The sequence below is a fragment of the Psittacula echo genome, assembly GCF_963264785.1.
Source record: "Psittacula echo genome assembly, chromosome: 5".
In the NCBI taxonomy this organism is placed as follows: domain Eukaryota; kingdom Metazoa; phylum Chordata; class Aves; order Psittaciformes; family Psittacidae; genus Psittacula; species Psittacula echo.
The window spans coordinates 43,761,175-43,787,131 of record NC_137739.1 but is presented as its reverse complement, the minus strand read 5'-3'; the positions used below and the strand labels follow the sequence as shown (position 1 = coordinate 43,787,131).

At 39.2% G+C, this 25,957-nt stretch overlaps 1 protein-coding gene across 1 annotated transcript; it reads left to right on the top strand.

Moving 5' to 3' along the window:
* Nucleotides 1–10,480: 10,480 nt before the first annotated feature.
* ARHGAP11A (Rho GTPase activating protein 11A) lies at nt 10,481–23,758 on the top strand (the record flags this gene model as incomplete). Its single annotated transcript, XM_080620171.1, has 11 exons — nt 10,481–10,609; nt 13,253–13,323; nt 13,647–13,743; nt 14,295–14,551; nt 15,084–15,244; nt 15,349–15,495; nt 18,295–18,462; nt 19,747–19,882; nt 20,208–20,316; nt 21,085–21,232; nt 21,567–23,758. The coding sequence occupies 11 exons, from the start codon at nt 10,481–10,483 to the stop codon at nt 23,129–23,131; spliced, it is 2,988 nt and encodes a 995-aa protein (XP_080476297.1). The 3' UTR covers nt 23,132–23,758.
* Between the last annotated feature and the right edge of the window lie 2,199 nt (nt 23,759–25,957).

Sequence of the window (25,957 nt, the reverse complement as noted above, 5' to 3'; positions counted from 1 at the left end):
CGCAGATGAAATTTAGCTACTGCTTGTTTTTGTCCAAGTTCAACTCTAGGCCTAGGTACAGCAGCACAACCCTCAAGTCTGCACTGAGTTCCTAAAACTACATATGTTCTATTGCAAAAGGATCTACTAATCATTCTATCTAGTGATACGTTTGTTGTAATTGTTTAAATTATAAGGCTATTGTGAAAGTAATTTCAGACAACTGATCTGTAGTGATGAAAAATACTTCTATAACATTCATAGCACCCTTCAAACATTCCAAAAACCGAAGGACACTAATTGTGTAGGCACAGCTTTAAGCTTAAAAACCTTTTTATGTGAGAAATTAAGTCTTCATCAAGAAAGTAACTGTTGAAATCTTAATATCTTTCACTGACAGCCACATTTGAAGAGCAATTTTACAGCATAATGATCCTTGTTGCATAATTTGGACAGGCTTTTTTTCTCATTTTAATTTCTCATACACAGCTTGCTTTACCATCTCTCCTTCCCACACCAATTGAAAGGGAGAGATCAAAAGTCAGGAGAGAAAACATCAAGATTTGGGTCTGGAGTTAAACTTCTAAAGACTTCAGAACACCTCCTACTTCAAACATGCTATGTCATATCTGACTAAAGCCTTGAGTGTCTCCAAGAGACTTGGTCAGCTGCATGCCACCTGAGATCCCACTGTAGGCACAAAGGAAAAATAGCAACTGTAAAGCCCTCTTTAGACTTCTAGTCAGTTTTCACCCAGGGCTAGAAGTATTTACACTTCCTGCACTTCGCTTTTACATTCTTAAAGCATCTAGAATATGAACCTGCCCAGAAAATGTGCCAGAAGAGGCTTTTTTTCTCTTTTACTTTACCTCATCTCCGAAATCTAGAAGTTAGCTCTTTAGTTTAAACCTTCCTTCAGTAACAATCTGACAGGCTTCCTCAAAATAGGCCTCTGTAGGACTAGGCAGACTATAAAATGGAGTTTCAGATTCTTGCTTTATTATCAGTGTAGCTAGAGAAGAGGTTTACACCTTTCTTTTAGACAATTTTGTAGCAGCTACAGCATTTGCCAAGGAACGCAATTTTCACTTTTTTTGTGCCCAAGGGGGTCAAACATGCATTATTCTTCCATTAGAAAACTGTCTAATCATCAGTTGTTACTCTTAGTACATAAATTGCTTGTTTGTGACACACAAGAGGTCAGACTAGACAATCTAAGAGTCATTTTTGGTTTTAAACTCTGACAATCTATGAAAATTAATGTCTGGCCACAAATACATAAATAAACAAATAAGGCTTTTTGCCTATGAGTCATTACTTTCACAATGTGATAACAATTTGCTAAGGCAACAATGAAAAACTAATGTCCTTCTGGAATATTTATGACAAGTTCTGTGACACCAGACATGACGCTTAGTGTCCCATCTAACTTTTCCCTTGGGGTCTGTCCAAGTCAATGACTTTGTACTCTCAACGGACTGAGGATTTCAGCAGGTGAGCTGAGTCCTATATGTAGTTTGTGAAACACTTCTGATCTCAAGTATTCTGTAAACGTGAAGTAATATAAGAGAAATATTTATTTCCTTTCCATGTACAGAATTATACCAGTCCAAAGCTTTTATTTCCTCCAAGGAAATTTTATTAACCCTTAAATTCTAGAAACATAGGTCTTCAGAATGAATGAGTTGTCTCAATAATGCATTCTCAGCATGATTATTATGGTGGATCAAAACCATCTCTCTTCAGAGAAGAACCCTGTATTGGGTTTGCATGACAATTTGTTGGGGGGCTGGAGGTGGGGCTACAGGGTGGCTTGTGTGAGAAGCTGAGAGAAGCTTTCCATATGTCCAACAGAATCAATGCCAACTCTAAGATGGACTCACCACTGGCTAAGGCCGAGCCCATCAGTGACAGTGCTAGCACCTCTGCTATGTATAACATACTTAAGAAGGGGAAAACACTGCTATGGAACAGCAGCCAGAGACAGAAGTGCGAATATATGAGAGCAATAGCTCTGCAGACAGTAAGGTCAGTACAGGAGGAGAGGAGAAGGTGCTCCAGACACAGGAATAGATTCCCGTGCAGCCTGTGGTGCAGACCATGGTGAGTCAGGCTGGCACCTTGCAGCCCACGGAGGTCCGTGGTGGAGCAGATATCCAGCTGCAGCCCATGTAGAACCCCACCCCACAGCAGGTGGATGCCCCGAGGAGGCTGTGACCCCATGGGAAGCCAGCACTGCAGCAGGCTCCTGGCAGGACCTGTGGCCCCATGGAGAGAGGAGTCCACACTGGAGTAGGTTTGTTGCAGGACTTGTGACCCTGCAGGAGACCCAGACTGAGGCAGCCTGTTCCTGAAGGACTGCACCTCATGGAAGGGACTCACACTGGAGCAGTTCATGAAGAACTGCACCCCGTGGGGAGGACTCACATTGGAGAAGTTAATGGAGAACTGTCTCCCGTGGGAAGGACCCCACACTGGAGCTGGGGAAGAGTGTGAGGAGTCCTTCTCTGAGGAAGGAGCAGCAGAGACAATGTGTGATGAACTGACTGCAATTGCCATTACCCATCCCCCTGTGCCACTGGGGAGCATGAAGTAGAGAATTTAGGAGTAAAGTTAAGCCTGGGAAGAAAGAAGGGGTGGGCAAAGGTGTTTTAAGGTTTGGGTGTATTTCTCATCATCCTACTCTGATTTGGTTGGTAATAAATTAATTTTCCCAAGTTCTGCCTGTCTTGCCTGTGATAGTAATTGGTGAATGTTCTCCCTGTCCTTATCTCAACCAACGAGCCTTCTGTTATATTTTCTCTCCCTTGTACAGCTGGGGAGGGGAGTGACAGATTGTCTTTGGTGGATACCTGGCATCCAGCTACCACAAAACTATACTGCCTTTGGCTCATTTTTCAAGCTAACTAGGCAATGCACCCATATCTTTCCAACTGGAGTGGGAACTAGGAAGATACATCTCTTAAACTATCGTACTCACATAGCAGACATAAAGACACTTGAAAATCTTACGCAAAAGCAGAAAAATATACATCCCATCACTCTTTCCCAAGAGTGGATGAGAAATAATTTCTCCTAGCAAATACTAACAAAATTGTTCAGTGACTCAACTCCATTAATAACTTTACAGAGCCTAGCATCTGCTTCTCTTACATCTCAAGCCAATGCCACATAATTGTATTCTAAAATATCAGTTACCCAAATAAACCAAATTTTTGACATAGAGCTTTTAAAGAACACAGATTTTGCCTTAGATATAAAATTTCCAACCCTTCAATGAAGTAACTATTTATTAGTTCCGCATTAAATTATCCTACCAGAAACACGCCATAATCTTCTAAATGCAGTCTCTCCTTGCATAGGATTGAGAAAAGGAAAATAAAATTCTTATTACCTGAGTATTAGCCCAAAGTTCTGGGATTCACAAGATATTAGGGGGAGCCAGTTGATGAAAAAAAAAAAAAAGGTAATTTTTCTTTATCTACCCGTAAGTTTATGAAAGGGATGTGCTGAAAACAGAGCTCATATTAAGCAGCACTTAAAAAGAAAGTGGACTGTGAGAAGTGAGAAGATATACTTTTTTTTTTTTTTCTACAGAGTGCCAATATAGACCCTTGATTCAGGCTTGGTTAAAGGAAACTATTATAGTTTGGTTGTTCTGTGGGTTTTTTTAACTGGAAAGAAGCATTAAATCTATGATACTGCATCCTTCTTCTTTTTTTTTTTTTTTTTTTGTTTGTTTGTTTGTTTGTTTCTTTTCTTTTTCCTCTGAAAGGGAAGTAATTACCATTTTTATCTGCCCTGAAGAACTTGCATAAGACTAAATGAGCTCCTGTTGTCCCTGGGTTTAGAGAACAAGCAGACATGCAATAGATGCCTTGAGAACTTGCTGGGGAAGTCTGCAGTCTTTGCTGATGTGGGAAGGGGTGCAGAAGCAGCACCCAGATTTCTAAATAAGCTTGTATCTCTGCACAATATAAACAAATGAAAGCATTTCAGTATGCTAGTGGCAGGGTAATTGTCATTATCCTACCTATATCCTTAGACCAGCTTTGTAGGTATTGCTCTTGTAAGACCAACTGGTACAGGTGGGAGAAAACCCAAATAAGCTTTTAGGCTCTTTTTCAAGTCTAAAATAAAAATACTGGGTATTAGCCCCCACAGAAAAACCCAACCAACCAAAATCAAACCAAACCAAAACCCAACACAAACAACAACAGCAACAACAAATCCAAAGCAAAACTTAGAAACTATTTCAAATTGTTATAAAATAAATCTATCATGCCTGGATTTCAAGCTGATTTTGCTTTGTATATCTTGAAAGGAAAAACCTAAACCCAGAATTTCTATGCTGAATAGAAACAAAAGACTGCTATGAGTATATTCTCCGAGAAATGGAGCACTCTAGGAAAATTGAATGGGAATAAAAGATCAACAAAGCACTGACTGTTTTTTCTATCTACTACAGGCTACTTCTCATAGACCTACTAGAACTTTTAAGGGTTTTTTCCTAGTATTTTTAAACAAAAGCATGCTTTCCAGGACAGTGGCTTGAATTCTGTAGAACCTTTCCTGGGTTTTTTGCATGTACATGGGTTCTTCCCCTGGATTCCCAGTTATCATAGACATACGTTAAGGTGGAAATATGCATCATCAACTTCTGTGTTAGCTTTAGCCTCTTTTACCTTTCACATTTCTGTTAAAATAAACCTTATTTAAACTGGAGAATGCAACTCCTGCCTTTCCATTTTGACTATTTTCTTTCTGGGTACCTCTATTCTTTTTTAATTTTACTATTAAGATAGGAAGCAAACCAATCTTTTAACTTCTAATGCAATATTTGCAAGCTATTCAGGTGAATGTTACTAGTCTTCATTTATTATTTCCATTTTGAGAAGACCATCAGTTGGGCTGCCTTGCTCACATGTTGCTTAAGCTGTCCCACAGTCTACCATGTCAATAAAATACAAGCCTATAACAATTCTAAGTGTGTTATAACTGTATCAGTCTGAATTTTAACTCAAGAAATCAGTTGTGGTTTAAGCAGCAGATGTAAAAGTCTGTGTCTGTTAGATGGTTTGTTCAACTCTGCGTTAATTTTAAAGGTACATCCTGCAGCTTGATACACAGATCGATGTTTCGGTTTTACTGGATAACATTTGTCCTGGTTTAGCAGTAGCAGTCATTTTTTCTCCTTCTTAGTAGCTGGTGCAGCGCTGTGATTTTGACTTTCGGCCTGGGAATAATACTGATAAAGCCGATGTTTTCAGTTGCTGGTCAGAATGTTTACCCTGACCAAGGACTTTGAGAGTCTCATGCTCTGCCAGGGAGGAGGAGAAGCCGGGAGGAAGCAGGGACAGGACACCTGACCCAAACTAGCCAAAGAGGTATTCCATACCACAGCACGTCATGCCCAGGATGTGTAACTGAGAGTTCCCGGAAGGGCTAGAACACTGTGGGATGGGGGGCGAAGTATTGGTATCGGTCGGCGGGTGGTGAGGTGTTGTATTCTCTTCTCTTGTTATTTTCTCCTATCATTATTATTATTGGTGGTAGCAGTAGTGATTGGCTATACCTTAGTTACTAAACTATTCTTATCTCCACCCGTGGGAGTTGCATTCTTTTGATTCTCCCCATCCCTCCAGGAGTGGAGGGAAGAAAGCTGGGGGGGAAGTAGACTGCGTGGTTCTAAGTTACAGCCTGGGCTTAAATCACAACACATTCTTCATTGAGGAACAGCTTAAAACATTGTCCTTGTTAGAGATATCTTAACACCTTTTATTTAGAATTTTGTGCTTCAGAATTGAAAACCATGGGTGAAGATTGCACATGTAGTTGTTAAATCACTCTGTCACAGGCAAGTTGCCAGTTTCAGACCATTCAACCATTGAAGCACAAGAACTGCAAGTGAGAGAAAACCAGAAAAGAGAGAACAGTCCTACTAGTGTTATTAAATCATAAAATCATAGAATGGTTTGGGTTGGAAGGGATCTTAAAGATCAGCTAGCTTCAATCCCACACCTTCCACTAGAGCAGGTTGCTCGAAGCCCCATTCACCCTGGCCTTGAACACTTTCAGGGTTAGGGATAAAAATTAAGAAGGACAAATTGAAACATACTGTAAGTGCAAAATGCCATGCACAGTGTCAAGTATGAACTCCAAGTTTCAGCCTGAAATGCTTGAAAACATCAAACACTTGCAATAGAAAGTGTCTCCACTGAGTTGAGTTGACCAGTATGGTATCATCAATAGCTAAGCTGCTTTGAATTAGACACACTCTTTAACTTTCGCATGTTGCTTTCAAAGACAGTATGTGACTTCAAAAAAATTGTCCCTTTCCTTAGTGTGGTAAAAGGCATTTTTTCAAATTTCTCAGCCTAATCAACAAATCTTGTAAGTTGAGACCAAATTTGTAACCCAAACAAAATATGGCTTAAATAGAATTATATTATTACTATAGAATCTTCAAACCATGGTTCAGAGTAAATTCATGTTGAATGTCAGTTTGGAAGACATCTTTCTAACCTTATTCTTTTACTTCAAATACACTTCAAGTTAACCTTACATGTTGAAAGTATTCAGAATATACAGATTGTTTTGCTTCTGATGTAATTCTGGATGGTTGCAAGTAGGGAGACTGTTTCATGACAGTGATTCCCCGCACTTTTGGTCCTGAGCAAAATTGTTTACTGGAGACAAGACAAAGCAGCAGAGAGAGTGGGAGATGGAAAATGGACACAACTAACATAAACACAGGCTGAACAGCACAGAGAGATGGCAACTGGGAATTAAATAATTCCTCATTAAGACAGAAAGCCAGGGAAGACACAAGAATGAGTATGTGTTCAGAATAAACTGTGCTAGTAGTCAGACTCTGAGGACATCAACACGTAAATGTCCCTTGTGCAGCTACTTTTCAGTTTCTCCTGGATGGGCTGGTCTGGCTTTCTGCCCTCATGATCTTTCTTATCACAATCTGCCCTTATGATCCTTCTGCCCTGCACTTGTTTGCTTGAAGTAGTAGAGCAAAAATAGCCCTTTTACTGACAGAATGAGGGATACTTACACTATTTCCCACCAAGTTCTAAGTTTGGTCAGGTAGAGTAAGAGTACTTCAGAGTAAGATCTGTTTTCTGTATTCCTCATTATGTTACTCTGCTTGTTGAAGTAACTTGTTTCTGCTTCCTTTGGCTGAGTTTCTGTTGGTTTGGCAGCTAACTTTTCCGACTGGTTACTGAAATGAGACTATTTGTAAACATTTGATTTTTTTAAAGGTCTTCTTCCTGAAGTAGTTTCCATATTCACAAAATGCAAGACTAAAGGTAGGTGCTCATGTGGGACTTTTTCTCCCAAAATGTAAACATACACCTATATATGGATAGCGCAAAAGAGTGTCTGAGTGTGTGTGTACAAATACATTTGTGTATTACATGCTAATGCAAAAATTGGTGTAAGCCTGGCCCTCCTGATGACAGAAGAGAGCTATACCATTTACTTAATTCAGGGCAGGATTTCATCTATAGCCTCTGAAAATTAGAATTATCTAAAAGGCCAGAAACTTAACATGTCAAATCTTAAACAATTCGGGGGGGGGGGGGAAGGCATTAAATAGCTCTTTATGGGGTTTTTTCACAATTTAATTTTGGAAGGGTGTAATTTGAGTTGGAATGCTAAAACTGGTTCCAAAATTAGAAGCCTACTTCTTATTTGCAAAGTAATTTTTCTGCTCCAGTCCCTGCCTGTAAATAAAGCAGAAATACGTTAAAACAGTCACCTAAAGGATATGAAAATATTTGACAAATGTTTTGGACTAAATTACTAGATAACACTTTGGTTTTAAATGCTTCTGCAAAATGTAGAAAGATTATCTCCATCTCTTTTTATTGGGGGAAAAAAAAAAAAAATACAGCACAATCGCCATGTGCTTTTTCTTCTGTGAATACTGAATGGAAAATACTTGACATGGAAATTTTTGATACATTTATCAGATCACAGCTCCCTCTTGTGTAATTCATCGTTACTACAGAAAACTAAGTTAAGTTGGACGGAAATTGTTTAAATCCTATTATATGATACCCATTAATTTTATTCACAGTATCACAGTATCACAGTATGTTAGAGATTGGAAGGGACCTCAAAAGATCATCTAGTCCAATCCCCCTGCCAGAGCAGGAACACCTAGATAAGGTCACACAGGAATGTGTCCAGGCAGGTTTTGAATGTCTCCAGAGAAGGAGACTCCACAACCTCCCTGGGCAGCCTGTTCCAGTGTTCCGTCACCCTCACTGAGAAGAAGTTTCTTCTCAAGTTTAAGTGGAACCTCTTGTGTTCCAGTTTATACCCATTACCCCTTGTCCTATCATTGTTTGCCATTGAGAAGAGCCTGGCTCCATCCTCATGACACTCCCCCTTTATATATTTATATACACTAATAAGGTCCCCCCTCAGTCTCCTCTTCTCCAAACTATAGAGACCCAGCTCCCTCAGCCTTTCCTCATAAGGGAGATGCTCCACTCCCTTAATCATCTTAGTTGCGCTGCGCTGGACTCTCTCCAGCAGGTCCCTGTCCTTCTTGAACTGAGGGGCCCAGAACTGGACACAATATTCCAGATGCGGTCTCACCAGGGCAGAGTAGAGGGGAAGGAGGACCTCTCTCGACCTACTGACCACCCCCCTTCTAATACACCCCAGGATGCCATTGGCCTTCTTGGCCACAAGGGCACAGTGTTGGCTCATGGTCATCCTGCCGTCCACTAGGACCCCCAGGTCCCTCTCCCCTACACTACTCACTAACAGGTTGTTCCCCAACCTATATTGGAACCTGGGGTTGTTCCTGCCCAGATGCAGGACTCTACACTTTCCCTTGTTATATTTCATCAAGTTATTCCGTGCCCAACTCTCCAGCCTGTCCAGGTTCCTTGTACTTTTGTCATCAGTGATATTTTAGGTTTGGTAATCTTGTATTTTCATGCAATTTCAGTGCCAGGACAGATAATATTACTTACAGTAAGGCTGCACTAAAACTGCATTTAGGGGAATATTACTTTTGCTCAATGGCATGATTTTGACATTCCTAATCAAAATCCTGTGGGTTTACTTATGAAAATTCATGTCTAATTTGCTATTTATTATTGCTGCTAGGTCTTTCTTCCACACAACTGTCTAGAGGTTTGTTTGTTTTTCTGTTTGTTTTATTTTTTCCCCCATTTTTATTTTTATGACTTCTGGAAAAACTATAGCTATTCTCATTTGGTTTACTCTTTTTATAGCTTTTGTGTCCATAGGTTTTAAGATCACCACAATGTGGTTGTTATCATGAGTTTAAACTTTGTGGTATTCTCTTTCTCTCAGACTCTCTTCAGAACTTGTAAGAAAACATGTATAAAGGAAAAGCTCAAAAACTTTTCCTTTCTACAGCATTTTGCTACAGTGTGTTTGCTACAGCATTTATTTCTGATTTCACACAGAAAGATTGCATTTTGTTAATTTCACTGTTATTAACATAAGTTACATTTGGAACAGAAACTTAAAAAGAAAAAATAGTAAAAATAAATGCAGTTGCTCCTATAACAGTGCAAAACCCCAAATGACCCCCCTGGAAAAGGTGTATGAGAACATAGTATGGCATAGGTAAGCAACCCCAAGTTTAGAAAGTGCAAACAAACCTGGTGTTAATGGTTTAACTGCCACTTAAATTGTGAATTGTGCGTCTGTGCACCGAAAATGGTGAATGATGTCAGATGTACCTGTACAGACCAAAGCTAACGCAGGAGACACCACCACCACTGACTACACCAGTTGTAAAGATCTCCGACCTTTTTTGTATCCCAATACAATCAAAGTTGACACCGCATATTCATTCCTCCTTTAAGAATTCAATTTCTTCACAAAACTGCAGTGGTTTACTATTTTAAATTAAAATTTATTGTCAAACAAACAAACATTTCCAAGTAAACAACCAAGCTAACCCTAAAATTTGGTAACACTGGCCTGTGAGTTGCTGGAGGAGAGCGTAAGAAAACGCGGCGGTAGTGTTTGAGAAACCCTCCCCACTACTTGCTGCGCCTGCCCTGCCCCAGCTCCCACTGCCCAGAGACCCGGCAGCTCTTGGCTACACGAAACCACTCGCTGACACCACCCAGCAACCGTCCCTAGGAGCTCCCGGGAGACACCATACTGCCGCCACAGCTCCCCAACACCAGCGGTCTGGAGGGAGAACCTTTAGGTGTCCTTCGCGATCGCCTGAAAGCATTAGTAGTTGAGAGACGCGGAGAAGGCGCGCAGGAATCAGGCGCCAAACGACAACGCACCCTAGCCGTTGGGCTGCGGGGGCCTGATTTCGAATGGGCTAGCGCCCCAATCGGAGGCGCGGGCGGGGCGAGGCGCTGGGTTTGAGTGGTAACCGGTGTTGGGGGAGTGGAGGTTGTGATGGTGCTGAGTAGGGTGTGAGAGGCGGTGGGGGGCTGGGGAGCTAAAGGGCGGGGAGGCGGTAGGCGCTAGGATGGCGGAGCAGAGGCGAAGGCTGGTGCGGCTGGCGGTGCTGGAGGATCTGCGGATCTCTTACGGAATTAAGGTGAAGAGTGGGAGCTGCCTGGAGGCGGCCGTGCAGCCCAGAGCGGTGGCTGCGGAGGTAAGGGGGGCTGAGGGGGATGGTAACGCTGCAGTGCCTAGAGGGAGTACCCTCTGGCCGGGCAGCGGCGGTGCCCGGCTTTCCTCCGCGGTGGGGTGGGTGAGCTCGGTGGTTGCTGCAATATGAGCAAAGCTAACTTGGACCTGGGAGCTGGCCTTCCGTCCTTGGTGGGCATCGATTCTGGTACCGGGGACGTTACCTTAACGCTGTTGTTCCTGCTTGTCCTTGATAGAGCTTAGCCCTCTCTCGGGGGGGGGGCGGGGGGGGGGGCGGGCGGGCGGCTGAATCGCTGCAAGGGGGGAAGTCGGTTTTTACCCTTTTTCCTCAGCAAGCAAATGCTTCAGATGTTCCTCAGGGTGGCCGTGTCGTGATTTAGTTAGATAGTGGTTTAGTGGTGCTAAATTCCTCCCCCCACTCCACACCCGCACCCTTGTTTAGGCCCTGAACGCTGCGAGATAGACCGGTTGGTGAAGGAGATGGTTCCTCTGTGTTGATGTAGTTGATAGCCACTCAAACACGCATTCATGCCGCTGATCTGTAGAAGAGCCTTTTACTCTTTACTGTGCTTAATGTCACTCACAATGGAACTTAAATCTTTGTCATTGTATTATTTCTCAGAATACATATCTATTGTTTCTAAAAGCTTTTATGTTTCTTATTTTTACTTGATTCCTTAGACTTTTGCTTTGAAGAGCTTTGTTTTTATGGTCTCTCAGTATAAGATATGGCTATATGTATTTTGGTACAGTAATCTGTGCTCTGAGGAGTGAAATCTATCCTGTTACCTTAAATACCTACTTTGAATTTGTTGAAGTGAAAAAGTGTGCTTTCTGTCTCAATGCTCTTAATTAAAACTAAACATAACAGATGTGAGTTTATACAATATTGAAGACCATTTCAGAACACTGATTTTCTGGTAGACTCTAACTTAAAGCATGGATGCTACCACGTCCTAACCAAGTTCTCTGTGCAATTGATATGGCACAGAACGAGCTTTCTGTAAGACTGAGATATTACAAAATGCTATAGTGACCCTTAGTCAATATAAGCCAAGGAAATTGCAAAAACATGCTTGAGTTGTTCGGTAATGCAGAGAGCAAGGGTAAAGTAAAAGCCATATCAAGCATGGATGAAGCCTTGGGTGACATGGTTTAGTGTGAGGTGTCCCTGCCCATGGCAGGGGGGTTGGAGCTAGATGATCTTAAGGTCCTTTCCAACCCTAACTATTCTATGATTCTATGTGGTTCTAGGCTCTCCCCTCTCCCTCTCACTTAAAGGGAAGGTAATAAGAGCTGTGAACAATAAATGCATGTGATGATAAAAGATGTGTATACAGCTGCCTGTGGTACTTAAATACGGGGAAGAAAACGTATGTTTAAATAACCATTGAGCAAGGTAGGCAAAGGTATAGAGTATATTGTTTTGCTGGGTGCATTCTATTTCTATTGTAAAGGAACAGACAACTTTAAGAATTTAAATCTCTACTCCTGGTGTTTCAAACAAAACCTAGTAAAGTGAGGGTATCAGTTACAAATATTGAATGTAGCATTACAAGTCACTTGCAGTTCTCTATTGCATAATCTAGTAAATACAAGGGGGGGGGAAGGGGGAACCCAAAACCCAAATGTTATGTATCTTGGAATTAGTTTTCTTTTTGTACTTTTAGTAGCAATTTGGAATACAATGGCAATGTTGCTTCTCTTCCCTTATCGAGTTATACTTGTTTTTGTAGGACAAATAGGTCTGGGGTGGCCTAATGGGTTAGTTATTAACTATTTTCTCAACATGGTCAGCACTTTGAATTCCAGGTATAAATGACTAAGAGTTTGCATTCATCTCTGATAACAAGTTGGGTATGATCCCAATCCTCTTCTGTTTGGGGAGGGGCTGGATTGCACCTTCAGCAAATGCAAGTAGAAAGAGGTGGGGCAGAGAAATAAAAGTTGTAACATTGAAAAGTGGGCTTTTATAACTGTAACACCTGTGCAGGAATCTTGGATATTTTTTTTTTTTTAAATGCTGTAGGTGAGCGTCAGTAGATGCTGAAGGGATTGCTTGTTTTCTAATATGTAACAGATAAGATGATGTCCAGCTATAAGACAATAGAGTCGTAACTGTTTCTTAAGTACAGATGCTAAAAGTAAGAGTTTAGAACAGTTTTCTAGACTATTCTGTTGAGTTTAATCCTCCCTGAACTGGCAATCTTGGGTGCCTCAGCTGATGGGGGCGGGGGGAACCCACTTAAAATTAAAAATATATTCCAAGTGTGTTGTGTTGATTTTTAAGAAAAATAGGACTTAGTCAATTTAAAAAGGTACAGTGAGATTCCAGAAGAGTCTAATATTCCTACGACCTTACCTGTAAATGGTCCCCTTGTAAAATAAAAAGTGCAAAACATACTGCAGAAAACCTTTCTATTCTTTCACTGTAATCTAGGGTGTTACCTGTAACAGCGTACGCACAGATAGCTAGAGATGATAGTTGTTTTCCTTGACAAGGCCTCTTATCTGTCTTATCTGAGGGACTGTTCATGATCTGAACTACCCTTCCCTTTGTACTCTGTGGAATATGTGCTTTTCCTGACTGTATGTAGTTGGTATCCTATCAACTTTTGAAAAACGTTAATTGAATTTTGTGTTTTAGGGTAAAATCTTTGGAATATCTTTTCATGTGTTACCGCAATCACTTGTGCCAGAATATGGTTATATTCCAAGGTAAATTAATGCTTTGTATTTAAATTTATGCTTACTTTGCTCTCTTTATAGTATTGAACTCTTGTCAGAAGAGGGAATATATTTATTCCAAGCCTGCTAAAGCTTATAGATGTAGAGAATAATTTCAGTTGGAGAAGAAGGGATGCAGAAGTTAAATGGGAATTCAGAGCCACAGCTATCATTCAACTGTATTTCTTTATACTACTTGTCATTGGGGGGAAAACTATCCTATATATGTTTTATCTGTTTATCATTTAATAGCTTTTCTGGAAAAATATAAACCTTATTCTGATTGTTAGAACTATGTTACTATTTTTTCTCAGCTTTCTTGTTGATTCTTGTAAGTATTTGGAAGAACATCTTCAGACCGAGGGACTCTTCAGAAAGTCTGGATCTCTTGCTCGTTTAAAAGCTTTAAAGGTATTATTGAAAGTCTTTTTTTTTTTTTCTTTTTTTTTTTTTAATTAAAAAAAAAATCTGCATTTCTCTTGGTTATGTTTTAGTTTTTGGGCTCCTTTCAGTTATATTCAAGCTTTAATATTGGAAGTAGACAGGTAATATTACTTGCTTTAGAAATTAGAAGGGCTCTAGTCCAGAAACTGGCAAACTTCACTTCCTCCTCTCCCCCTCTGGGAATTTTTTCAGCTTTCTAGAAGGCAAGAGTACTGTTGGGATTGAACAAATTTGTTGGCAGTTACACACATTGGATACCATAAGGATATTTGTTTAGCAGTGTTCTCCCAGAAGGATGGGCATGTATGAAATACATAAATTAACACATGTGGTCTGACAACATTATCTGTGTCTCTTTGTAGATACTATAGTTAAGTAAAACATGACAAGGCTGAAACTAAAAAATGGGCAAGATGTGACTGTCTTCTCTGATATGGGCTAGAGGATTAATGCCTGAATTTAGGAATCTTGATAGTATATTGAAGACTTCAAATCGTCTTTCTTATGAACAATTTCAGAGTAAACTGGATCAAGGTGAAAACTGCCTCTCAGCTGCACTGCCATGTGATGTTGCTGGGCTTCTTAAACAGTTCTTTAGAGAGCTGCCAGAACCCATCCTTCCACCTCACCTGCAGGAAGGCCTTTTCAAAGCTCAGCAGCTAGGAAATGAGAAGAAAACTGCAACTGTGTTGCTGTCATGTTTGATGGCTGACAGAACAATCCAAGCTTTGAGATACTTTTTCAATTTTTTGAGAACTGTGTCCCTAAGGTCAGTGTAAAAAGAGTCCTGGTAAAGATCTCCCAGTTCCTTTAATGACTTCTCTTTCCAGACAATTGCTATAACTTTCTGTGAGTGGTTTATGACTTTATCTGCAGTCCTTTTCTAGAATTCAGTCATGGTCTTTTCTTTCATAAATCCAAAGTGTTACTTTAATGAAACTGTATTTTGCTGGAGACTAGACTTTGTTCTGTTCTTTCATAGCTGTATTCCTCACTTTTGTTTGGAAAACAAAAGGAGTGACTGATAAAATTAATGTAATCTAAGTGGTGCCTTGTATTACCCAGAACTGACCAGGGTCTGTAACCTCTTGATTTCAGTAACATAGTTGTGTGGTTACTTCACCTGGGGTGCATAAGTCTAAACACATTATTCTTGGTATGTATGTGCTCAAGTGAATTAGTCCTTTCTTTTTTTTTTTTTTTTTTTTTTTTTTCCCTCCAAACTGTATTTGTCTTATTTGGTGTTTTCTGTCTCCACTGCTTATGTCCTGATAATTTGTATGACCCCCAAAATTTTTCTTGTAAAGATCCAAAGAGAACAGAATGGATAGCAGTAATCTGGCAGTGATTTTTGCTCCCAACCTCTTGCACTCGAATGAAAATGAAAAGATGTCAGCCAGTACAGAAAAAAGAATTCGCTTGCAAGCTGCTGTTGTGCAAACACTTATTGACCATGCATCAGAAATCGGTAAGGTGATAAATGTTTATCAAAATGTCTTGTTTCACATACTTGTGTACAAGTTTTCAACTTTTAAGGTAACTTAAAAAAAAAATATTTCTCAACTAATTCAGGACAAGTACCAGAATTCATCTTGGAAAAGATTCCTGCAATGTTAGGTGTTGATGCCTTTCAGTCTACTCCCTCACTGTGGGGCTATGAAGATGGTGAAAATGAATCTCCTAGTGAACGCAAGAAGAGGAGGCACCAAAGTGTTGGGGGTAGGTATGTTGTCTGAAAGTTTCAGCAACTAAAATGAAATTATTTTGAAACTTGAGGTTTGCTGATTCTAAGCACATGCTGCTTCCACAAGCAGAATAGAGGCCTGTGAAATCTGTTGGGTTTGATTTGCAAAATCTGTACAAGATCTCAATAATATTTACTGTTTATTTACTTCACTTGTATTCTGATGTGTCTGTTATCTGCCAAGGAAGCTATTTTGCTTGTGTTCAGATTATGAAACCAGATTAATATTCTGGCCTTTTTGTGGAGTCCAGATCCTGTTGCAGAATCATAGGATCATAGAATAGTTAGGGTTGGAAAGGACCTTAAGGTCATCTAGTTCCAACCCCCCTGCCATGGACAGGGACGTGTCCAACCCGGCCTTGAACGTTACCAGGGATGAAGCATTCACAACTTCCTTGGGCAAGCCATTCCAGTGCCTCAACCTTCCTCACAGTAAAGAACATCCTCCTTATATCCAATCTAAACTTCCCTTGTTTAAGTTTGAATGTATTACCCCTTGTCCTACCACTGCAGGAGAGTCCCTCCCCAGCATCCTTATAGGCCCACTTCAGATACTGGAAGGCTGCTATAAAGGGGTTTTTTTTCTTGCTGGTTTTGAAATTATACTTGGAAACTTAGGTATTTAAGTCAGACCATGAGAAGGCAAGGATATAAATGGCATGAGTGTTTTAAATTAAGTAACTAGTTTGTGTTTTGAAGCATAACTTACAATTGGATATTATTTGATACTATGTCCTCTGATATGGATGCGTTTGGTTTGGGCATCTGTTTTTTTGGTGTGGTCTTTTTTTTTTTTTTTTTTTTTCCAGTTTAGCTATTCAGTAGTTTCTTTGTTTTGCCAAATATGTCTAATCAAATGGTATGTTCTCTGTTCTGCATTTTCTTTGAAGAAATACTATGGAACACATATTGTTAACTTCAGATCCACTCTAACACTTATCTTATATGTATTGATACAAAAATATAAGTATGTATTCAGCTCATGTGCCTGCAATATTAAACAAGACAGCAATTGAATTTAAGGTTTTATTATTGCATATATTTAGCCAAGGTGTGGTGTGCTTGTGTTTTTTGGGTTTTTTTTGTTTGGTTGGTTGGTTTTTTTGTTGTGGGGTTTGTTTTTTTTTCTGTGTGCGTGTTATCTGCTTTTCTGCTCTGAAGAAGGGACATCATCCTGGAGTTGCAAAGTGATAAATATTTGTGAATGTTAAAATTTTGATGAGAAGCAGTTAGAATCTGTTAATTCTGTGGAGTAGGTTCTGGTAGTAGGCAGCTTCTCCTCTTTGTCCAGGTCTAGTAAAGCATAGTAGTATTACACTTTATTTTCTCATAGCTGAGGTTTTTAAACTATCTGATAGCTACTAGACACCATAAAAGAAATATTACAGGCTTGCAGTTTGCTAAGCTTTGCTATGACCTAGGACTGCAGGTTGCAATAGCAAATACTTCTATTTTTATACTTTTAAAAACAGGGTAAATGTAAGACTTCATGTTGAGTAAAACTACTCTGCTGGGTTTAATTTTGCCTTCAAAAACAATAATACCCCAAACCAAAAAAAAAAAAGTTCACAGAAAAGTTGAATGTTACTTTCATATTTCTGTTTGGGCCTAACTTGAAAGCTGTAAGAGCTTTTCAGCTTCAAGATGACTGTTTAGTAGAGTGAGGAAGTCACTGAGACTTTGAGGAAGACTTGACTGGATACCTGCTAGGTTTGCCTACAAGAAATCACAAGGCATATAATTTTATAATGACCAGTAGAATTTAATTTTCTACAAGAAACTTCTGTTATCCATGCATGATTTTTTTCTTTTTTTCCTCACAGAAAGTAGAATTTTTTAGCTACTCTGAAATGAGTAAACATTTTTGAGAAGATTCATAGTTTTCTTTACATAAACCAAGCATTTAAACTGATTTGTTTTTTCTCTCTGAACGAATACAAGTTAAACTTGAGTTGAAAATAGAGCAAGACAAACTTCATAATTAAATTTGATTCCTCGCTGTGTCTTGCATTTCAGATATTGTTAGTGGAGCACTGAATAAATTTAAATCTAACAGAACACCCTCCACTACACCGCAACAAGACAGAAGCGGTAGGTATTGGTGTGTATGTACTAAATAAAACCTATGCAGTATCTTCTGGATTTGTCAACTATAATCTACAATTATTTTATTTTTTTTTAACTGAAGAACTAGAACTTAGTTGAAGATAAGTGATTATGTTTTAAGTAGTTTAAAACTTTGAATATAGATACATATTTATGGAGGATACTGCATTTGCTGTAGTTTTTAGAGCAGCTACAATCACTGTAGCAGTCGGTGTGCGGTTCTAGAATTACAGAACTAAACTTGTGCTTTTCATCTAATGCATACTAAGGCTTCAGTGCAGTAGTGCAGCATTTTATCATCTTTGGAATTAATTTGCCAGTGCTGAAATTCTTTCACTTGTAATCTCTCTTAAACTTACATAAGATGACTTTTTCTTAATACATACTTCCCTCCCCCCCTTATGTTATTCGTGTGTCAGTTTGGATTTTCTTTTCTGGTACTCTACTTTGCAACAAAAGAACAAAATAAAACCAACCCCTAAGCTATATTGATTGCCTCTTCAAAATGCATGCACTTTGGCTGAGCTTTTACAGTGATACTCTTTTACAATAATACTCTTTTTTTTTTAACTAAAGTTAAAAAACAAACAAAACAACCCCCTATTTGTATTTTTGTAAACTCTCACCCTTTTAAGTTGTTTTTGCAAATTTGGCTTTCTTAATTTCAGTCCCTTCATCCGTGACTCCGGTGGTTCTTACTCCAAGTACCAAACGTAAACTTCCAGCTGACTGCTCTCAGGGCTTGTCCAGCAAGAAGAGACGATCTTTAAAGCATAATTTTGCTTTTGAGTTGTTACCAAGTAGCATTTTCACCAGCAGCTCAACACCAGCATCAGGTAGAGTGTCTTCACTTTTTCCTTGCTGCTTGAAGAGATTGTTTCTGGCTTTTAAATGTACTGACTTTTGTTCTTGTTAGGGAGTCATTGATAAACTTCACTTAACAGTGCTCCTTGCACTACTTCCCTGTCTTTGTGTTTATCTTCATCACTGGCTGTTAAGTTACATGGATTGACCTAAAGCAAAATCTGTTTCTTGCTTTCTATTCTATTAATCTCTCAAATTTGCCATCGTTATGTTTTTGTCTTTTTCAGTCCCTCTGTATTATCTAGGTTGTACTCGTGTTTGTGTCTTAGCATACAAATCCATGAAGACTTCCTATGCTTCCAACCTTTTGAAAGTTGTAGTCTTCTCTCTCCTAAATACTTAAATAGCAGGTCTTAGCTCTAAGTGAAATGTAATTGTTGCTGTTATAAAAGTTTTTCTTGAATCCAATCACCTCTTGTTTTCTCTAGATCCTAAAAAAACCCTCATCTTTAGGGGGAAGAAAAAAACCAAAAAAACCAACAAACAAAAAAAAAAAAAAAAAAAAAACCACCAAAAAAAAAAAAAAAAAACCCCACCACAACCACTTTTGACAATGCTTTAATAAATACCACTTCATTCTACTAGAGTGCTTCCAAGTATTCTGCAAATCCTGTTTTATTTTTGTTTGGTTCATTAATGTGGTGCCAACTAAAGTTAGAGTAAAAAGAAATCTCAGGATTGGCTATGTTTGTTTTTGCCTGAAGATCAGGGCTTTTTTTCCTCAGTTGAGAATTGCTTTGCTTTGTTAAACCATTTCATGCTCATCATGAAATTCTTGTTTCTATGGATAAGCAAACTAAATCAGTAACACTTCCCAAAGACAGAAGTAATGCATCTGTTTAATGAAAAAATGTTGAGTAGAATAGCAACTCTTTCATTTGTTGTTGCTTTAGCTGTTCTGGCTAGGTATATAAAAGAAGCACACTGCAAATAATATTAAGGCTGAGTCTAATTTTTCTTATTAAGCTCTTAGGTTTGAGGAACTTATCTGATGATAATGTGGAAACTTGAGGTAGTAATATCAGTAGCATGCAATTGATTGCATTCTTCTGCTTCTATGGGTGCTACAAGCAACAGCTTTGTTTAATATTAAAGAAAAGTAGAAGTCAAAGTAATTTCAAGCCAGCACTCCATGAAACAAGCAAACAAATCTGTGCTGTTTAAAAACTTATTCCTTATTGTATTAACTGTTAAGTCTTCATCTGAAAAAAATGTGACTATTTTAAGGTCATGTAAGTATGGTTTTGTTCCCGTAGTTCATTTCGAAGCAAGCCCATGTGTGTGTCTTGAGTCATCACAAATCTCACTGTCTCCTTCAACTGCTGGTGAAAATCATCTGTCTAGTACAGGGAACAGAAGAAGTAAAAGACATGCAAGCAAAAAATTATACAGGTAATTTGCCTTAACTCTCAAACTAAAGATAAATTGGAAAGGTAGGTCTAGAGCCCTTGACTAATGATGTGTAAAATCTCAATCTTGTTTGGTGTTCAAAACATACCAAATTTTTATAGTATCTTAAAATCACCAGGTCTTCTAATGTGGCAAAATGGAGCTAAGAAAAAGATCTAGTATAGTAACCTTTTGTGCCTATTAGGAAAGCTTGTCAAAAAGGCAATAGAAAAAGTAGAACTAGAGGAAATAGCCATAAATAAGTGTCAGTATGTTTTCATTGCTCTCCTAAAGAGTTAGTGTCACTTCTTCCCCTCTGTCCTCCCAGGGCTGAATCAGGGAAGACAGGTTGTTTTTCTCCAAAGCTTAGCCGAAAAGAAATGGTTCGTAGGTCATTACGCTTGAAGTTTGGTTTGGGAAAAAGCAACAGAGAAATGGTAAGTATTCTGCTTCTAACCTAGTTGTCTTGTTACTGTGCATATTTTAATCCCAAGTTTTGGGCACTGTAGTTTCAGTAGCAGGAAGGACCTTCTATCAAGGACAAGAAGTTTCATAGTGGTAACTGCTCAGCTTGTTCTGGGTTTGGCTAGGGGAGGAGACAGATTGGATAGCTGACCCAAACTGACCAAGGAACTGTTTGATGACAGTATCATGCTCACCTATAAAACTGGGATGAGTTGAGTTTTTGCAAAGTAGCCACTACTCATGGTTTGCTGGGCATTGGTCTACATGTCATGAGTGAGTGTTTTTGTGTCACTTGTAGGTTTGGTAGTTTGGGAGGGATTTTGTCTGGTGGGGGTCTTTTTGGGGGGTAGGGGTGATTTTGCTTCCCCTGCACCTTTTGCCTTTCCAATTTTCTCCATCATACTGCTGGAGAGTGGAGGGAATGAGCAAGTGGCTGGATGGGAACTTACCTGCTAGCTGGGATTGATCTGCCACACTTGTGATCAGTTGGTCTCAGTTTCTAAAATTCTAATTGTGATTCTGTGCATAGGCTCTGCAATATGTTCAGAGTGTGGTTAAGCCTACCTTACTGCAGGTGGGTTGTTCCCCACCTAAGTCTACAGAGAATCAAGGGAAAATGAAGTATAGCCAAGAAAAGTCTGCTATGGCTGATTTACATAGCCTTTTCCTTGGAGGTCCCTCTGTAAATGAGATTCCAAATTATAAGTTTATATGAAAGTAATTAAAGCCTTTCGTTCAAGAATATTGTATCAGGATGTGCAGTTGGTAATAGATCTGAAAATATTGGAAGGCGTCTTGCAAGTCAGCAAGGTTTGGAAAACAGAACTGAATGCGCAAAAACAGATGTACTCTTCAGCCCATGTGTCAGTGAAAAATTCCCTAAGAAAGGTGAGCGTCTAACAGAATGCGTTATGTGGGGGAACCTTTCTTTTTTCTAAAGCAAAAGTAACTTTATGAATGAAATTGAGTGGCTTCTGGGGAAAAATAATCAGTTTAGGACAAGCTTGTGTTTCTAGTGTTATTTTGGTAGTCGTCTTGTTAAGCGAGATGTGATTTCAGTTCTTAATATTACAATCTTTTTTCATATCTCTGAAACTTAAAGGAGCAATAGCATCTTTAAATTCAGTTCTGCTTTGATAATTAAGGTTTTTAGCAAAAATTTTGCCTATAATCATTACCATCATGAAACAGCATTCTCAAACACTATGATATTTATTTTAAGGTTCAAAGAATGTGAGCAAGTCAGAAGAAAACTTGCTAACTCCAAAATGTCACAATAAAGTAGTTCATCGAATGTCATGGAATAGTCCTACTGTTGCAGATTCTCAGGTGATCAGCAGGAATGAGGAGATTCTGCCAGGACACCCTAAAACAGGAATCAGTTCTTCAGAATCCATTTTGGTATTTGGAAAGCCACCATTAATTCCAGATGAATTCAAATCCACAGCTGCAAGCAAACAAGACAACAGCTTGCAAATTAGTGAAGAGGAAAGTAATCTGACTGCAGAAACACTGCTGAAAGTTAAGCAAGCTTTCTCTGCATCTAGAAGTAATCTTCACAATTTGAGAGGTGATACAAAGTCTTCCTTCTCAGATGTAGCAGATGAAACATTAAAGGAAACCTTGTGTGTCAGTGGGATCAGTCCAAAGAAAGAATTGTTAGCTGAAGAAGTTTCTGAACATCTAGCGAATACAAAATCCAGAGAGATGTCACACCAATTTAATCAATCTTATGCTGTTGATAAACAGCAATCAAAAAAAGATGAAATTAAACTTTTGGGGAAAAGAAACTTCACAACTTCTATTGAGATTGAACTTCAGGTCCTGAAGCCAGTTGTAAAAAATGTAACAGAACTTCCTGTTCCACAAGTACTGGCCAGGGAAGACATGTTGGCTGTTCAGAACAGTTCAGCAAAAGATGACTTAAACAAATTAGATTCCTTTGGTAGAAAAGAAGAAACAGAATTAATGCACTCACAAACAGCTGAAAACTATATGGTAAAATGCTGTAATGTGGAAGAAGGTACTGCGAAATTTCCTGTAACTGGACAGCTTCCTACTTCACAGTTGCCTAAATCACAAACTGAAGGCAACCAATACTTGCAAGCTGAAAATTCTGATAAAACTTTAACTAAGCTATCAACTGTTTCTGACCATGGAAAGGTTTCTGACCACATACAATGGTTCAACAAGCTTTCATTAAACGATCTGAGTTCTGCAAGCAAAACTAAACCACCTCTCAAGTTTCAACGTACTCCTGTTAGACAGTCTGTAAGAAGAATTAATTCCTTATTGGAGGCTAATAGACGATCTGTAGGCTCTCAGCTGCTTAAGGCAAGTGAGGTTGGTTCACCGCTTGTTAAGTCTTTGAGCTATGATTCTGCACTATTGTCCTGCACACAAAAGCCCTCAAATTCTGTGGCTTTGCCACTCAGGAGTGAAAGTACATATGACCAAGTTTGTATATCTCATACGCAGCCAGACTTAACATCCAAATCATGTGGCAGGCTGTTAAATCCATCAGACAAGCCTGACATTTCTGTCAGAACTGCTGGTATCCATGAACAGAAAGTGACTGTTCATCCATCAAAGTCTGTTCTAGAAGATCTAACCAATCAGAGACCAGTGAAATCCAGTTTAAAAGGTAATGCAAATATAAATATTCCAGAAAAATCTACGATTGCAAGAGGTGCTTCAGGAAGAGAAAGAGTGTGTTACAGAGGCTCTCCAAAGAATCCAATATCTAAAGTGAAACTGCTACCAGCTGCAAAACCTGTAGACTTATAAGATCAAATATGACGGTTAATTTGGCTTATTGTAACTTGGTTAACCTCTGGAAAATTAAATTTGTATGATTAATGTTTTAGCTCTATTTGGTTGTTTTGTTTTTTGGGTTTTGGGGTTTTTTTAATTTTTTTAACTGTATGAGTCAAACTTGTACACTTTTGCAAATGTTAGTCAGTTTACCCAACTGAAATTGACATCTAAAACAAAAATAACCTGGTTTTATAAACGTTTGTATTAGATCCCATACTTGATTATCTCAGCTTCTTAAAACATGCTGCATCTCCCAAAGTTTTTGCAGTATTTAGACTAAGTACAAAGTTGAAAAATTTCTGATATTTAAAACAAAGCTAACAGACATGAGAAAGAAAATGTCTTGATGCTTGTGTATTGGTAGTTAAGTTTATTTACTGCTTAGTTTTAAGTGTATTGTAGCACTACTTTGTTGGATCTTATACCAGGTCTACTTCTTTTGAGACAGTGTATATTTATTTCTATTGGAGTAAATTGGGAGAATGTATTTTGACACATGTACACACTGGAGAATTATGGGAACACAGGCAAAATAAATGTGCAGGTCATTCAAGAAGTGACAAGTCTTAAAACTTCATCCAGCAATGTGTTCTGCAATAGGTACCAAGTATTGTCAGTTGTGAGCAGTAAAATGTTTTTATCTTAATATGGCAGGGTGGTTTTAACTTATTTTTAGAGCAGTAGATGTTGCAGAAGCAGGTTTTAGATGCTGATAATGTTGCAAGAGATGAATGTAAGAAGCCATAGTGTGTCAAAAGTTGATTTGCACAAGCAAATGTTTGCATCTTTTGGAATTAGAACTGTTTATTTGTCATCGGTTGTAAAATTAAGAGTAAACACTTGAAACAGTTTATTAGCTTTCTTATGTGTGAATTGCTTACTGGCAGAATGTAAAAGTTGAAAACACTGCATAATTTTGGTTTTAATAAAACCATTGGTGGTGTTCCTTGTCTGACTCTGTTCTTCTATAATGACTTAGAAATTTAGATTATGTTGTCATGTGGACTGTGGACATCAAAAAGGAGTAAGTCTGAAAATACTTAGGTCAGAAGTGATTCTGTTCTGGCTCTTCATAATAGATACATGTTGGTAAGTCTGACAACTAGCAAAAGGATGGTACAACAATTTAGCAGGAGTAGGCTTCTAAACTTCTTGTGATATGTTAATGAAAGGAATAGTTCTGCTTGCTTGCTTTCTATCTTCTGCCTCCTTCCTAGCCAGATCAGTTCAGCTCAGTGATCTGGTAGAAACCTCCTGCCCCCATTAGCCCAGCTGAGCTGCCTCCTTTACTTACTAGGTTATTGTCAAGATCTAATAATAGAGAAGCAGTCATGAGAGGGTCTTAACAAGGTTGCTTGATGTTGTGGTTAAGTATTGGAAGCTCCAGTTTCATGAAATAAGGAGCCAATGTTAATAGTTCACCACCATCAAAAGAGGCAGCTGCTTCTTGCCATTCTCAGGAACATGCTCCTACCTTCTGCCTTTGGCTGGTGCTGCTGGATCCCTCAGCAGGCTGTAGGCACCAGAGCACCAGATTTTGTATTATATCACTGAGGTAAATAAGGCTCAGCAAAGCAATTGCCAGCTGTCATAGCTGACACAAGGAGGTAGAGATGGAAATAGGACAGAGATAAAGGAAATGTCACAGGGAAGAAAATAAATTCTGAGTCCTATAATAGTGAGTTGTGATATCAATTTGTGTTTGCAAGAGCAAGCCTGAGGGGTTTCTCTGTTAATATCTACCAGATATTTTGAATGCTAATGTAGCTTTGTCATGGACTAAGCAGTAAACTATTTCTGATCATCAATGAAAGCTGGTCTTGAACCAGTGCACTTGAACGTTAGAAAGGGCTATTTTGGTAGTTGTCTGACAAACAAGTCCCTTAAGCACCAGGAAAGACTGCCAAAGTTGAGGCTCTGTTTTTAGAGTTTTTACAGAACAAGTACACATCTATTTATATGAAGTTTATTTTGGTTTTAAGGGAGATTAGAAGCACTAAATGGCCAATGGAGGTCCCTATTGCTTAATCCCGTAAATTGCAGACATGTATAATGTACTAGGGAAGAGCAAAATGAGAGAGTAATCTACATTTGAATGTGTAGTTTGTGGATTTGTTGTGGTTTATGGGGTATAAATCTCAGAACATTTCTGTAGTTATCCTAAAATGTGTCACATTAATGTCAATAGCAGTGAAGATGTGACATGAAATAGTTTTTAGAAATTACTGTTTTGCCAAGTGCTATTAAATAACAGACTCCATTTAGCAAGATCCTTTTATAGTTGCCTTTTTATCAGCCTCTGCTATGGATGGTATATACACATGTGCTTAACCTGGAGTCCTCTGCTGCAAGTGCTTAGCGATGGTTGCCATATTGTTACCTGGTATACCTGCAGTTAGGTAAAGCTATCATTCTGCAAGTAGACCATTGATCATATTATTCTGGGGAGAGAAAACACAGCAGGAATACGGACAGTCACAGGGTAATGCCTTATTCCTGTAACCGTCAATCCATCAACAAACTTCAGTTTATTTTTAGACTATTGTGTTTAGCTGAAAGGGGAAATCTCCAACATCCCACCGAGCTTTGCGTCATCTCCTCGCTGGACAGATCCATGCAGCAAACACGCGGCCGGGCAGGTACCGACCAGCTGCTGAAGGGGGCCTGGTGACGGGGGGAAGGTGAACGAGGGGCCACGGCTGCGCACGGAGGACGCGCGGCTGCGGACTCGCCGCACACGCAGCGTCGCGCCGGGAGCGGGAGGTGAGCGCGGCTCTCCCGGAGACACAGGGGGCG